The 17,380-nt window shown below is 44.0% G+C and overlaps 1 protein-coding gene across 2 annotated transcripts in view; it reads left to right on the forward strand.

Moving 5' to 3' along the window:
- The window catches only part of LOC106603934 (calcium/calmodulin-dependent protein kinase kinase 1), a 158,675-nt gene that overhangs the window by 41,994 nt on the left and 99,301 nt on the right, over positions 1–17,380 (forward strand). For both annotated transcript variants that reach the window (XM_014198188.2, XM_014198189.2), the window contains exon 3: positions 14,067–14,461. In XM_014198188.2, the coding sequence (XP_014053663.1) occupies positions 14,138–14,461 (324 nt within the window). In that variant the 5' untranslated portion in view covers positions 14,067–14,137. The remainder of the gene's footprint in view (positions 1–14,066; positions 14,462–17,380) is intronic.

Genomic DNA, 17,380 nt, shown 5'->3' on the forward strand with positions numbered 1-17,380 from the left:
GGTCATGTGGTTTGGTAAGGAGAATGCCCCTCTCCCCACAGGTGTGATTACTACCTCTGAGGGTTTAGAGCTTGAGGTAGTCACCTCATACAAGTACTTGGGAGTATGGCTAGACGGTGCACTGTCCTTCTCTCAGCACATATCAAAGCTGCAGGCGAAAGTTAAATCTAGACTTGGTTTCCTCTATCGTAAATTGCTCCTCTTTCACCCCAGCTGCCAAACTAACCCTGATTCAGATGACCATCCTACCCATGCTAGATTACGGAGACATACTTTATAGATTGGCAGGTAAGGGTGCTCTCGAGTGGCTAGATGTTCTTTACCATTCAGCCATCAGATTCACCACCAATGCTCCTTATAGGACACATCACTGCACTCTATACTCCTCTGTAAACTGGTCATCTCTGTATACCCTTCGCAAGACCCACTGGTTGATGCTTATTTATAAAACCCTCTTAAGCCTCACTTCCCCCTATCTGAGATATCTACTGCAGCCCTCATCCTCCACATACAACACCCGTTCACTCCCCCCTATCTGAGATATCTACTGCAGCCCTCATCCTCCACATACAACACCCGTTCTACCAGTCACATTCTGTTAAAGGACCCCAAAGCACACACATCCCTGTGTCGCTCCTCTTTTCAGTTCGCTGCAGCTAGCGACTGGAACAAGCTGCAACAAACACTCAAACTGGACAGTTTTATCTCCATCTCTTCATTCAAAGACTCAATCATGGACACTCTTACTGACAGTTGTGGCTGCTTTGCGTGATGTATTGTTGTCTCTACTTTCTTGCCCTTTGTGCTGTTGTCTGTGCCCAATAATGTTTGTACCATGTTTTGTGCTGCTACCATGTTGTGTTGCTACCATGTTGTTGTCATGTTGTGTTGCTACCATGCTGTGTTGTCATGTGTTGCTGCCTGTCTATGTTGTTGTCTTAGGTCTCTCTTTATGTAGTGTTGTTGTCTCTCTTGTCGTGGTGTGTGTTTTGTCCTTTATATATACACTGCTCAAAAAAATAAAGGGAACACTTAAACAACACAATGTAACTCCAAGTCAATCACACTTCTGTGAAATCAAACTGTCCACTTAGGAAGCAACACTGATTGACAATAAATTTCACATGCTGTTGTGCAAATGGAATAGAAAACAGGTGGAAATTATAGGCAATTAGCAAGACACCCCCAATAAAGGAGTGGTTCTGCAGGTGGGGACCACAGACCACTTCTCAGTTCCTATGCTTCCTGGCTGATGTTTTGGTCACTTATGAATGCTGGCGGTGCTTTCACTCTAGTGGTAGCATGAGACGGAGTCTACAACCCACACAAGTGGCTCAGGTAGTGCAGCTCATCCAGGATGGCACATCAATGCGAGCTGTGGCAAGAAGGTTTGCTGTGTCTGTCAGCGTAGTGTCCAGAGCATGGAGGCGCTACCAGGAGACAGGCCAGTACATCAGGAGACGTGGAGGAGGCCGTAGGAGGGCAACAACCCAGCAGCAGGACCGCTACCTCCGCCTTTGTGCAAGGAGGAGCAGGAGAAGCACTGCCAGAGCCCTGCAAAATGACCTCCAGCAGGCCACAAATGTGCATGTGTCTGCTCAAACGGTCAGAAACAGACTCCATGAGGGTGGTATGAGGGCCCGACGTCCACAGGTGGGGGTTGTGCTTACAGCCCAACACCGTGCAGGACGTTTGGCATTTGCCAGAGAACACCAAGATTGGCAAATTCGCCACTGGCGCCCTGTGCTCTTCACAGATGAAAGCAGGTTCACACTGAGCACGTGACAGACATGACAGAGTCTGGAGACGCCGTGGAGAACGTTCTGCTGCCTGCAACATCCTCCAGCATGACCGGTTTGGCGGTGGGTCAGTCATGGTGTGGGGTGGCATTTCTTTGGGGGGACGCACAGCCCTCCATGTGCTCGCCAGAGGTAGCCTGACTGCCATTAGGTACCGAGATGAGATCCTCAGACCCCTTGTGAGACCATATGCTGGTGCGGTTGGCCCTGGGTTCCTCCTAATGCAAGACAATGCTAGACCTCATGTGGCTGGAGTGTGTCAGCAGTTCCTGCAAGAGGAAGGCATTGATGCTATGGACTGGCCCGCCTGTTCCCCAGACCTAAATCCAATTGAGCACATCTGGGACATCATGTCTCGCGCCATCCACCAACGCCACGTTGCACCACAGACTGTCCAGGAGTTGGCGGATGCTTTAGTCCAGGTCTGGGAGGAGATCCCTCAGGAGACCATCCGCCACCTGATCAGGGACATGCCCAGGCGTTGTAGGGAGGTCATACAGGCACGTGGAGGCCACACACACTACTGAGCCTCATTTTGACTTGTTTTAAGGACATTACATCAAAGTTGGATCAGCCTGTAGTGTGGTTTTCCACTTTAATTTTGAGTGTGACTCCAAATCCAGACCTCCATGGGTTGATAAATTGGATTTCCATTGATTATTTTTGTGTGATTTTGTTGTCAGCACATTCAACTATGTAAAGAAAAAAGTATTTAATAAGATTATTTCATTCATTCAGATCTAGGATGTGTTGTTTAAGTGTTCCCTTTATTTTTTTGAGCAGTGTACTAAAACATTCTACAGATGAGTGACCGAATCAGTGGATTCAGTGGAAATCATTCCTATTGGAGAGAGATTCTTTCAAAAGCGAACCATACATGTTTCTAACAGAAAACAGCATCAGTAAGTGTCCCACACGAGTGATGACTGCTCACCTCCAACACTTGGAAGAGCACCTTGGGACCTACTTCTCAATCTGTTTGACTGTGATCCTGGCTCAGTTGACATGCCGGTAAGTGAAATCGAACAGCTGATCGAGCTGTCATTTGACCGAATGCATTCACGGTTCACTACGTAGGAGTTTTGGTTCCTAACTCAAAGGGAATACACTGCCATCTCCCTCTGAGCATTAATATCACGTTCAAGACAACTGGGAACTCTCCAACTTCCGACTTCAGTTTGTTCAAGAAAACTGGGAACTCTCCAACTTCCGACTTCAGTTTGTTCAAGACAACTGGGAACTCTCCAACTTCCGACTTCAGTGTGTTCAAGACAACTGGGAACTCTCCAATTTCCGACTTCAGTGCGTTCAAGACAACTGGGAACTCTCCAACTTCCGACTTCAGTGCGTTCAAAACAACTGGGAACTCAGAAAAAAAAAACACGTTCTGACACATTTTGAACGGTCATCCAACTCGGAATTCTAACTCGGGAACTCTTTCTAGAGCTCTGACTTTCTGACCTGAAGATCACTGACATCATGATTTGACCTCGTATTTTCCAGAGTTCCCAGTTGTCTTGAAGGCACCAAAACCAAATTTCGATCCAGGTTGGATGTGACAGTAGAGATGAGGTGGGCACTGTCGACCACGCCCCCTGATTTTGAGAAGCTCCGGCGAGACATGCATCAAGTCACACCCATCTCATTAGTGGCGGTGAGATAAGATACAGTACATTATGTCAGACTAATTTGCAATTGACTGTCATAGCCCCACATTAATGTGATGGTGAGTTGAGAAGACAATAAGAAATAATGTTGGAATTTTTTTCAATTGACTGTCATAGCCCACATTAAAAGTAAACATTGGCTGTTAATTACATACTTTTTTTCGCATGGGTGGGGTCGAGAGAATTTTCAGATATCAAAATGGGGTCCTGGGCCAAAAAGGTTTGGGAACCTTTGACCTAGATATTGTATTTGGGTCGTTCCACAAAATGAGTGCCTTTTGCGCCCCTTTAAGTAGAAATGATATATCGATATTGTATTTTGAAAGCCTGTTACATTAAATCAAGTGCCCTTTTAATGTAGACTACAAGGAAAATTCTATAAATCTGATATCTTGTGCTGCTTGTACTACACTGTGTGTGTGTGTGTGTGTGTGTTTGTGTGTGTGTGTGTGTGTGTGTCCTTCACGAGGTTTAAGAATCAACAGGAGCCACAACACTTCTCCTTGGTACCCCATTTTGTCTTCTCCATTGCCATACATACAATACGAGCTTACTCTTTCCATATCATATTGCAGAGGCAGAGCAGAGCAAAATAAATACATGAATAAATAGATACATATAATGGATGGAAACTTTCAATCCGTCCCCATCTTTAGGTGGATATTAGGAGGAGATGAAGAGAGTGCAGACAATGTCTGCTGATTGTTCCATGTTCTTCAAGTAGAGACCCACATCCAGCTTGGTCTTCATTTGTCTTCTAAATCAGTTTGTTGTGTTCCAGGCAGCAAACAAAGATTGTCAAGGCCAACATGGAAATGTCTATAGGATTTCAGAGCACAACAGCGCCGAGTGGATTTTTAAATTTATTTTATATTTAACTAGGAAAGTCAGTTAAGAACAAACTCTTATTTACAATGAAGGCCTACCAAAAGGCAAAAAGCCTCCTGTGGGGACAGGGGCTGGGATAAAAAAAATATATATATTTATATATATACTGCTCAAAAAAATAAAGGGAACACTTAAACAACACATCCTAGATCTGATTTCACTTACCGGCATGTCAACTGAGCCAGGATCACAGTCAAACAGATTGAGAAGTAGGTCCCAAGGTGCTCTTCCAAGTGTTGGAGGTGAGCAGTCATCACTCATGTGGGACACTTACTGATGCTGTTTTCTGTTAGAAACATGTATGGTTCGCTTTTGAAAGAATCTCTCTCCAATAGGAATGATTTCCACTGAATCCACTGATTCGGTCACTCATCTGTAGAATGTTTTAGGACACTGCTCAAAAAAATAAAGGGAACACTAAAATAACACATCCTAGATCTGAATGAATGAAATAATCTTATTAAATACGTTTTTCTTTACATAGTTGAATGTGCTGACAACAAAATCACACAAAAATAATCAATGGAAATCCAATTTATCAACCCATGGAGGTCTGGATTTGGAGTCACACTCAAAATTAAAGTGGAAAACCACACTACAGGCTGATCCAACTTTGATGTAATGTCCTTAAAACAAGTCAAAATGAGGCTCAGTAGTGTGTGTGGCCTCCACGTGCCTGTATGACCTCCCTACAACGCCTGGGCATGCTCCTGATGAGGTGGCGGATGGTCTCCTGAGGGATCACCTCCCAGACCTGGACTAAAGCATCCGCCAACTCCTGGACAGTCTGTGGTGCAACGTGGCGTTGGTGGATGGAGCGAGACATGATGTCCCAGATGTGCTCAATTGGATTCAGGTCTGGGGAACGGGCGGGCCAGTCCATAGCATCAATGCCTTCCACTTGCAGGAACTGCAGGAACTGCTGACTGATTGCCTATACTTTCCACCTGTTGTCTATTCCATTTGCACAACAGCATGTGACATTTATTGTCAGTCAGTGTTGCTTCCTAAGTGGACAGTTTGATTTCACAGAAGTGTGATTGACTTGGAGTTACATTGTGTTGTTTAAGTGTTCCCTTTATTTTTTTGAGCAGCATATTTTCCCCCGACATGTATAGCTAACAAAAGTCAATGCATGGGCATCTCGGCCTTCACAGCTAACGTCGATTTGGAGAGCGTAAACTGGAGAGTTTTTGACTCGTTCAGTCATGTTCCTCTTGATTGCTAGCAAAACCATACATTTTTTGTTTAACTGTGTTATCTGACAAAGGTATGTGAGTTTCTGTGTCTCTGCCTCCCCACATATTGTTTTCACCATATCAATTGCAGCCTGTAAAATCAGTCTCTGCAATAGGGTGTGGTTTCATTTTTTATTTAACCAGTCAAGTCAGTTAAGAACAAATTCTTATTTTACAATGATGGTCTACCCCAGCCAAACCCTCCCTTAACCCAGACGACGCTGGGCCAATTGTGCGTCTCCTTATGGGACTCCCGATCACGGCCGGTTGTGATACAGCCCGGGATCGAACCAGGATCTGTAGTGACGCCTCTAGCACTGAGATGCAGTACCTTAGACCGCTGCGGGCCTAGTCATTCACCATGGGAATGATTCATTAGTGTGTGGTTTCATAGTGGTCCTAGTCATTCACCATGGGAATGATTCATTAGTGTGTGGTTTCATAGCGTAGAGGACTTAGTCATTCACCATGGGAATGATTCATTAGTGTGTGGTTTCATAGCGTAGAGGACCTAGTCATTCACCATGGGAATGATTCATTAGTGTGTGGTTTCATAGTGTAGAGGTCCTAGTCATTCACCATGGGAATGATTCATTAGTGTGTGGTTTCATAGTGTAGAGGACTTAGTCATTCACCATGGGAATGATTCATTAGTGTGTGGTTTCATAGTGTAGAGGACCTAGTCATTCACCATGGGAATGATTCATTAGTGTGTGGTTTCATAGTGTAGAGGACCTAGTCATTCACCATGGGAATGATTCATTAGTGTGTGGTTTCATAGCGTAGAGGACCTAGTCATTCACCATGGGAATGATTCATTAGTGTGTGGTTTCATAGTGTAGAGGACCTAGTCATTCACCATGGGAATGATTCATTAGTGTGTGGTTTCATAGTGTAGAGGACCTAGTCATTCACCATGGGAATGATTCATTAGTGTGTGGTTTCATAGCGTAGAGGACCTAGTCATTCACCATGGGAATGATTCATTAGTGTGTGGTTTCATAGCGTAGAGGTCCTAGTCATTCACCATGGGAATGATTCATTAGTATGTGGTTTCATAGTGTAGAGGACCTAGTCATTCACCATGGGAATGATTCATTAGTGTGTGGTTTCATAGCGTGGGTCCTAGTCATTCACCATGGGAATGATTCATTAGTGTGTGGTTTCATAGTGTAGAGGTCCTAGTCATTCACCATGGGAATGATTCATTAGTGTGTGGTTTCATAGCGTAGAGGACCTAGTCATTCACCATGGGAATGATTCATTAGTGTGTGGTTTCATAGTGTAGAGGACCTAGTCATTCACCATGGGAATGATTCATTAGTGTGTGGTTTCATAGCGTAGAGGTCCTAGTCATTCACCATGGGAATGATTCATTAGTGTGTGGTTTCATAGTGTAGAGGACCTAGTCATTCACCATGGGAATGATTCATTAGTGTGTGGTTTCATAGTGTAGAGGACCTAGTCATTCACCATGGGAATGATTCATTAGTGTGTGGTTTCATAGTGTAGAGGACCTAGTCATTCACCATGGGAATGATTCATTAGTGTGTGGTTTCATAGCGTAGAGGACCTAGTCATTCACCATGGGAATGATTCATTAGTGTGTGGTTTCATAGCGTAGAGGACCTAGTCATTCACCATGGGAATGATTCATTAGTGTGTGGTTTCATAGCGTAGAGGTCCTAGTCATTCACCATGGGAATGATTCATTAGTGTGTGGTTTCATAGTGTAGAGGACCTAGTCATTCACCATGGGAATGATTCATTAGTGTGTGGTTTCATAGTGGTCCTAGTCATTCACCATGGGAATGATTCAAGGGCTGCCTTTTTCTATCATCTAAGGGCACTCTCTGGTTGAATTTTAGATTTGAATATGTGAATATATATATATATATATAGGACTAGGTCCTCTACATACATACATACATACACACATTTTTTTTCTTCAGGTTAACGACAATACAATAATTTTGAGATACTGTTGGTCATGTAGTGTATGTGGACACCTGCTCGTCGAACATCTCATTCTTAAATCATGAGCATTAATATGGAGTTGGTCCCCCCTTTGCTGCTATAACAGCCTCCTCTCTTCTGGGAAGGGTTTCCACTAGATGTTGGAACATTGCTGCTGGGACTTGCTTCCATTCAGCCACAAGAGCATTAGTGAGGTTGAGCACTGATGTTGGGCGATTAGGCCTGGCTTGCAGTCAGCGTTCCAATTCATCCCAAACGTGTTAGATGAGGTTGAGGTCAGGGCTCAGGGCCAGTCAAGTTCTTCCACATTGATCTCAACAAACCATTTCTGTATGGACCTCGCTTGGTGCATTGGGGCATTGTCAAGCTGAAACAGGAAAGGGCCTTCCCCAAACTGTTGCCACAAACTTGGAAGCACAAAATCGTCTAGAATGTCGTTGTATGCTGTAGCGTTAAGATTTCCCTTCACTGGAACTTAGGGGCCCAAACCATGAAAAACAGCCCAGACCATTATTCCTCCTCCACCAAACTGTACAGTTGGCACTATGCATTCGGGCAGGTAGCGTTCTCCTGGCATCTGCCAAACCCAGATTTGTCCGTCGGACTGCCAGATGGTGAAGCGTGATTCATCACTCTAGAGAACGTGTTTCTACTGCTACAGAGTCCAATGGCGTCGAGCTTTACACCACTCCAGCCGACACTTGCCATTGCGCATGGTCATCTTAGGCTTGTGTGCGGCTGCTCGGCCATGGAAACCCATTTCATGAAGTTCCCGACAAACAGTTCTTATGCTGACGTTGCTTTCAGAGGGAGTTTGGAACTCGGTAGTGAGTGTTGCACCCGAGGACAGAAGATATTTACACGCTACGCTCGGTCCCGTTCTGTGAGCTTGTGTGGCCTACCACTTTGCGGCTGAGCCGTTGTTGTTCCAAGATGTTTCCACTTCACAATAACAGCACTTACAGTTGACCGGGGCAGCTCTAGCAGGGCAGAAATCTGACAAACTGACTTGTTAGAAAGGTGGCATCCTATGACGGTGCCATGTTCAATGTCACTGAGCTCTTCAGTAAGGCCATTCTAGTGCCATTGTTTCTCTATGGAGATTGCATGGCTGTGTGCTCGATATTATACACCTGTCAGCAACGTGTGTCGCTGAAAAATCTTAATCCACTCATTTGAATTGGTGTCCACAGACTTTTGTTCGCTCGCCCTCCTATTCCTTGAGGAATTCTCCACAGTAAGACTATTTTAGTTGTTGTCACATTTGTGTTCTTTCCTGCCTGCCCTCTCTGTGCTATATTATAATATATATTATAATAAATATATATATATATATATATATATATATTTGTATAAATGTTTTTCTACAGGATTTTGGAAATTCTCCCGTGACCCCATTTTCATATCAGGCGACCCCTCTAGGGGGCCCAACCTGTAGTTTGGGAACAGCTTGACCTAGGTTGAAGATAACAAAGGATAAGACACCGTAATAATTCCATGCAGAAACGGACCAGCACCGGAGCGAAAGACTGGAAGTGAATATTAGCAGTACATAAAGTTCGCCATCAATGTAGAAAATAATCACAATTGTAGTAAATTTTTGCTTAACTACTCAGCAACAACATAGCATAACTGTTTTATTATCATTCTATTCATTTAAACATGTTTTTCTGACTAATCTAAAGCCACTTTGTTACATGATTTCCTGACCTCTGGTCACGTTTTCACTGCTAATCCTGTAGAATCAGCCACGGCGCAGGTCCAATTAATGTGTTTATTTTCTATAACGCTTCTATAACGCTTCCATGTGGAAATATTAGATTGTTTTAATTATCAGCCTAATACCAGGAAGTGACTTCTCCATGGTTTTCAATGTGGTCAAGAGTCAATGGTACTTCTCTTTCTCTCCATTCCTCAACCTGTAACGGCTGTCAAATGGAGTAGACCAAGGTGCAGCGTGGTTAGTGCTCATCATGTATTTATTTGATCTGAACACTGAAACAAAGAAACAAAAACCGACAGCCAAACAGTTCTGTCAGGTAAGTAATACAAAACAGAAATTAACCTCCCACAAAACCCAAAGGAAAACAGGCCACCTAAGTATGGCTCCCAATCAGCGACAACAAAGTACAGCTGTCCCTGATTGAGAGCCATACCAGGCCAAAACAAAGAAATACAAAACATAGAAAAAAGGACATAGAATGCCCACCCTAGTCACACCCTGGCCTAAACAAAATAGAGAATAAAACCCTCTCTATGGCCAGGGCGTGACACAACCACTCCACTCTGCCTCTACGCTTCAACCAATGAAAAGGCTTTCAAAGTGTAATTACTGTTTCGGCAGCAGTGTTTGTTATGAAGTAGAAAGACAGTCATCCGACCAAGGAACGCTGTAAGTTTTTAGTGAATTTGTGAGTGCGTCAAGGTCCTTCACATTAATGGTTGTCAGGGGCAACGAGCAGCCAGCCCTCCAGAACTTGGATTGCCCACCCACTGTGAGTGAACTGATATGGAGGAGTCGACACACACACACACACACAGTAACACACACACACACACACACACAGTAACACACACACACACACACACACACACACAGTAACACACACACACACACACACACACACACACGAACACACACACACACACACGAACACACACAGTAACACACACACACACACACACACACACACACACACACACACACACACACAGTACACACACACACACACACACACACACACACACACACACACACGAACACACACACACACACGAACACACACACACACACACGAACACACACACAGTAACACACACACACACACACACACACACACACACACACACACACAGCCAAGCGTGTTGTGAGTTGGGGTGAGTTGGGGTGAGTTGGGGTGAGGCAGAGACATGATAGAATCCAGCATTTGATGTTTCTGTGAAATGACTCCAGTTGACATGGAGCCCAGACTGCCCTGGTGAAATAAAATGCTGCATGAATCCACTTGACCCCAGGTAAAAGTCCCAGTTCAATCCACTTGACCCCAGTTAAAAGTCCCAGTTGAATCCACTTGACCCCAGTTAAAAGTCCCAGTTATGTAGAATACCAGTCACTGACTAAAGGAGAGGGTTCTCAGAAATAGCAGAAGATGATAATGTGTTAATGTGTGTGTGTGTGTTACGGTGTGTGTGTGTGTGTGTGTGTTAATGTGTGTGTGTGTGTGTGTGTTACGGTGTGTATGTGTGTGTGTGTTACGGTGTGGTGTGTGTGTGTTACGGTGTGGTGTGTGTGTGTTACGGTGTGTATGTGTGTGTGTGTGTGTGTGTGTGTGTGTGTGTGTGTGTGTGTGTTTACGGTGTGGTGTGTGTGTGTGTGTTACGGTGTGTGTGTGTGTGTGTGTGTGTGTGTGTGTGTGTATGTGTGTGTGTGTGTATGTGTGTGTGTGTGTGTGTGTTACGGTGTGGTGTGTGTGTGTTACGGTGTGTGTGTGTGTGTGTGTGTGTGTGTGTGTGTGTGTGTGTGTGTGTGTGTGTGTGTGTGTGTGTGTGTGTGTGTGTGTGTGTGTGTGTGTTACGGTGTGTGTGTGTGTGTGTGTGTGTGTGTGTGTGTGTGTGTGTGTGTGTGTGTGTGTGTGTGTGTGTGTGTGTGTGTGTGTGTGTGTGTTACGGTGTGGTGTGTGTGTGTGTGTGTGTGTGTTACAGTGTGTGTGTGTGTGTGTGTGTGTGTGTGTGTGTGTGTGTGTGTGTGTGTGTGTGTGTGTGTGTGTGTGTGTGTGTGTGTGTTACGGTGTGTGTGTGTGTGTGTGTGTGTGTGTGTGTGTGTGTGTTACTGTTTGTATAGTTCCTTCAGAAAGTGTTCACAACCCTTCGTTTTTTACACTTTTTATGTTACAGGGTGGGATTAAAACAGATGTAACTTTCCTTTTTTGTCAACGACCCACACACAACACTAATGTCAAAGTGGAAGAATAATTCTACAATTATAAAAAAATATTATGAAAAATAGATAAATATTAAACCCCCTGAATACAGCTGTGAGTCTCTAAGAGCTTTCCACACCTGGATTGTTCAACATTTGCCCATTATTCTTTTTCACATTTTTTCAAGCTCTGTCAAGTTGGTTGTTGATCATTGCTATACAGCCATTTTTAAGTCTTGCCATATATTTTCAAGCTGATTTAAGTCAAAACTGTAACTAGGCCACTCAGGAACATTTAATGTCATCTTGGTACATATGCAACTCTAGTGTATATTTGACCTTGTGTTTTAGGTTATTGTCCTGCTGAAAGGTGAATTTGTCTCCCAGTGTCTGTTGGAAAGCAGACTGAATCAGGTTTTCCTCTAGGATTTTGCCTGTTCTTAGCTCCATTCAGTTTCTGATGACAGGAATACTCATAACATGATGCAGCCACCACCATGCACGAAAATATGATGAGTGGTGAGTGGGTCCAGGGGCAGGCAGGTCCAGGGGCAGGCAGAAGGTCATACACAGGATGAGGTAGGTAGCTGGGTCCAGGGGCAGGCAGAAGGTCATATACAGGATGAGGCAGGTAGCTGGGTCCAGGGGCAGGCAGAAGGTCATACACAGGATGAGGCAGGTAGCTGGGTCCAGGGGCAGGCAGAAGGTCATACACAGGATGAGGTAGGTAGCTGGGTCCAGGGGCAGGCAGAAGGTCATACACAGGGGGTCCAAACAGGCAACAGTACAGGCAGGGAACAGGCTAGTAACGTTGTCCGGGAGATCAGGCAATAGGTTGATAACAGGAAATCCGATAGGCTAAAGTACAGGCAGGGAATAGGCAAAAGGCTCATTAGTGAAGCAGGACAAACTATCATACACGGGAGGATTAAATTATGGGAAAACCAGAGCTCCGAATAGAAGTGTGTCACAAAACAAACAATACCTCACAGTGATGGGGTGCAAAGAACTGAACTAAACAGTGTGGGATAATGACATACAGGTGTGTGAACAGGTGATCAGAATTCAGGTGATTGGGATCTGGAGAGTGAGCTGCGTTCAGGGGATCTATGTGTTTGAGAGTGTGAGTTGGAAGCAGACGTTACAAACAGGTGTAGATCTTACCGTGAAATGCTTACTGACAAGCCCTTAACCAACCATGCAGTTATTAGAAAATAGAGTTAAGAAAATATTTACTAAATCAACTAAAGTTTAAAAAAAATATATAAGAAGAAAAAAATGTGTGTGTGTGTGTGTGTGTGTGTGTGTGTGTGTGTGTGTGTGTGTGTGTGTGTGTGTGTGTGTGTGTGTGTGTGTGTGTGTGTGTGTGTGTGTGTGTGTGTGTGTGTTTGTGTGTGTGTGTGTGTGTGTGTGTGTGTGTGTGTGTGTGTCTGTGTGTGTGTGTGTGTGTGTGTGTGTGTGTGTGTGTGTGTGTGTGTGTGTGTGTGTGTGTTACTGTGTGTTATTTACTTCCTGATTAAGATAGATGGAGATAGGTTCTTTGAGACATGTTTCCTGTGTTCTGTTCCTCCCTCCTGTCCTTTGTCTTGGAGTAGATCTGATCCTCTGTCTGTGGTCTTTTCTGCAGAGACAATAATTCCTCAACCAGCTGGCTGCTCCACCTCCCTCTGATACCAGCTCACTATGACAAGCTGTTTCCCTCATTTACATTTGGGATAAAAGGGGAGAGCTTACAATGAACAAATCTCTGCTGTGATTGTCACATAGGTTCAAACACACACACACACACACACACACACACACACACACACACACACACACACACCCGGTGTAATTGCATGAGACAGTGGATCTTGTTCATCAGATCTGTGTTAAGACAGGCATGTAAACACACACACACAGACACTCAGAGAGAGAGCTGGAGACAGATAGAGAGAGACAGAGACAAATGGAGAGAGAGTCAGACAGATAGAGAGAGAGAGAGGCAAATGGACAGATGGAGAGAGGGACAGACAAATGGAGAGAGTCAGAGACAGATGGAGAGAGAGGCAGATGGAGAGAGAGAGAGAGAGCGAGAGAGAGAGAGAGGCAGATGGAGAGAGGGAGAGAGAGAGAGAGAGGCAGATGGAGAGAGAGCCAGATGGAGAGAGAGAGGCAGATGGATTTTTACCATCATTATTTAACCTCTTGAGATGGGAAACAGATTTTTATTAAGTTAAACATGTGCTCTTTATGACAGAATGTTACAATTAGCTAAAATCAAAAGTTTTTGGGGACCACGTTACACTTCTCAAAGGGCACCGACTTGGTGGAATGACAATGTGTACATGCTCTTGGGTGGATTACATTGGTCTGGTTGTTATCTGTAACCTGTAAATCATAGAACATGATACAATATCAATGTCCATATCATTCATGTCATAATGTGTTTGATCTGTATTTTTATTGAGCTGCCCTCTTGGCCAGGCTTCCATTGGTCTCCTGACCTCAATGGGATAAATACAGGTTAAATGAAGGTGAAATAAAAAGGTTAAATAACAAAACTATGATCCCTCTCTCTACTCTCTGTTGGCTGCAGCTCCAGTGAGGCTCCAGTGCGAGTCCCCCCCCCCCCCCCACCCGGCGTTCCCCCCATACCTTATTCCAGTGATGGCTATGAGTACCGACCCGGGCTGCAGAAGGGACGACTCTGACCCCGACTCAATGACCCCTGACCCCAGTAACCTCACCGCCATGATGGCCGCAGTCACCATGAAGACCACCGAGACAGACGTCTCACCGGCCAATGGCGTGAGGAACGGGGCTCAGCAGGGCGGAGCTAAAAGGGGCCCTCCTTCGCGGGCACACCTCTCAGGGAGGAAGCTGTCGCTACAGGAACGAGGGACGTACCCGTCAGGGGGGACTCACGTCTCCCCCCGTGTAGCACGCAGACCCACCGTGGAGTCCAAGCAGGTCTCTATCTCAGATGCAGAGGTGAGTGAACGGACTCTGCGCCTAAACAGGGAAAGTGATAGGAATTTAATGCAATTCAGTTCAATGCAATAAACATGATTATTGCTCCTATGTTTTGAGTTGAATTGAGAGGACTAAGTCAGATTTATAAATGGGGTTTGGAGGCATAGTTCAGTGGTAGAACGTCTGATTGAATACCAAGAGGTTTTCAGGTTTAAATAAAAGATGAATAGAATTAAACATAAAATGTTTAAGACACCAGCAGTCACAGCCAGTGGAAATCCTGTTTTCATCTTTTTGCAGTCATTGTTGGCTTGAGAGTCACAGCTGTGTGTGTGTGTGTGTGTGTGTGTGTGTGTGTGTGTGTGTGTGTGTGTGTGTGTGTGTGTGTGTGTGTGTGTGTGTGTGTGTGTGCAGTGGGATCAGTGAATGGTGGGATTGTATGCTCCATCATTGTGAACTGTGATTTGTAGTGCAGAATAGACTTGATATTTCTGTATTAGAAAGAAAGTGAATCTCGTCCGAGCTGGTGTGTGTCGTGTCACTGGACGGTCGGTCATGCGCTTTCTCTCTCAGAGAGCTTAAGTCTTAGCAGCATTTAATGGGTCCACATACTAATCCCTGTGTGTGTGTGTGTGTGTGTGTGTGTGTGTGTGTGTGTGTGTGTGTGTGTGTGTGTGTGTGTGTGTGTGTGTGTGTGTGTGTGTGTGTGTGTTCTGAGATGACCTAAGGGCAGTGCTCTGCTCGGGGACGCTCATGACATTGTGAGATTGACATGAATGTGTAATGTACATATAGAATATTCTGCCTCTAGCTGCATAACCATCTGGTCTCATCTGAGAGAACATCAGGTAATAGCCCATCTCCAAGAGTGTGTATGAAATGGCACCCTATTCCACTTGGACCCTGGTCTAAAGTAGTGCACTTTATAGGGAATAGGGTGCCATTTGGGCAGCAGTCCAAGACTGAGAGATATACCTCTTAAATGTAATGGTGAAATGTGACACACCACCTGGATTTGGTCTAATGTAGCAAAATTTGAAATTGTGTTTTTTCCATTGGATAAAGGTAGAGACTCCGAGCTACAAAATGGTATATCATACACTACATTGTTGAGGAACAGTGGGAAAGTAATTCTGTTTTGAAAGTTGATACACTTGTAAACTCACTTTTGAGAAAAGGGTATTTTAGTGTTTCGGTGAGAGAGCTCTTCTTTGTCTACACCCATTCAGCATCGTCCACACACTCTTAAGCTTTAGCCCCATCCATCTCCTTGCATTCAGAGCGCACACTTGACGCTCTGGCCGAAGATTTGTTTACCTCTGGACAACATGAAAACAGCCTAACCAGCTTTACTGGCAACAATTTCATTATGTTTTTTTGCCGACGTTTACTGACACCGGCCATATTCAACGGGTGTTGTACACTTTAGCTTAAGACATGTACCTAGCTAGCTAGCTAAACAATTAACCTAGCTAGGTAAACAACATGTAAGATCACACACATCACGTCACATGTTAGCTAACGAGCCAGCCACCTAACGTTAGCTAGGGACATTTTAGCTTGAAATGAAACATGTCTGAAAATGTAGCTAGCTAGACTATCTTACCCGGATACATCATCATGCATGCTGGACGTGTCTCCCTGTCACGGATCCATGCCACAAATGCCCTTCGTTTGAAGACATAAACCCATCTCCTTAGCTATCATACTCTAATTCCACTGATTTCAAAACTCGGGCCTCCAGAAAGTGGAGAGCAACACTTATGCAGCTACATTAAAAAAAAAGAAGCGTTCGACAGGATTACCAACACAGACTGTCCAGCTCAACTAGACAGAAGCGTTCTATATGGCAGACCAATCCGAACTCATCTCTCGGCATGTCCAGCCCACTCATTATCTCAGCCAATCATGGCTAGTGGGGAGGTTGTTTCTTTTTCTGTGGCTAAACCAACTAGGCTCGCAATTTAACAAGCGTATTCGTATTTTCAGATGGCACACACGTTTGTTATTAAGGCACACGAAAGTTCACATGTTCAAGAAGGCATTTCTGCCAAAAAACGCATTTTGATAAAAAGAAAATATTTTTTACATTCAAACAGCTCTCCTGTGAAGTCGTGACTTGCGATTTACGCCTCGTTTCCTGAATCGGGTCACAAATGTAGATTTCCGCCCAATAGACATACCCCAAACTAACTGCTATTCATGTGTAATTACATGATTCTGACATGCCAAAACGTGGTATATTTGGAGTGAAGACATCTGGGAGATTATGAGGAAATGATCAGAAGATAGATAGGAGTTACATAGTTCAGAATACACAAGATCAAACACACACAAAATAACAGTTTCTTTGTTTATTTATTTTGGAAGTCATCTTTCATTGACAAGCTATAAGTGAATTATTGATGCTCATAGTTGGAAACACATCAGATGGCTTGAACAACATGTGAACAATATCAGAAAAAATTTGTATTGATAGACCTAACAACTAGAAATGGTATTGATAGACCTAACCACTAGAAATGGTATTGATAGACCTAACCACTAGAAATGGTATTGATAGACCTAACAACTAGAAATGGTATTGATAGACCTAACAACTAGAAATGGTATTGATAGTCCTAACAACTAGAAATGGTATTGATAGACCTAACAACTAGAAATGGTATTGACAGACCTAACAACTAGAAATGGTATTGATAGACCTAACAACTACAAATGGTATTGATAGACCTAACAACTAGAAATGGTATTGATAGACCTAACAACTAGAAATGCTATTGATAGTCCTAACAACTAGAAATGGTATTGATAGACCTAACAACTAGAAATGGTATTGACAGACCTAACAACTAGAAATGGTATTGATAGACCTAACAACTAGAAATGGTATTGATAGACCTAACAACTACAAATGGTATTGATAGACCTAACAAC

This window comes from Salmo salar, chromosome ssa04 (assembly GCF_905237065.1).
Source record: "Salmo salar chromosome ssa04, Ssal_v3.1, whole genome shotgun sequence".
Lineage (NCBI taxonomy): Eukaryota > Metazoa > Chordata > Actinopteri > Salmoniformes > Salmonidae > Salmo > Salmo salar.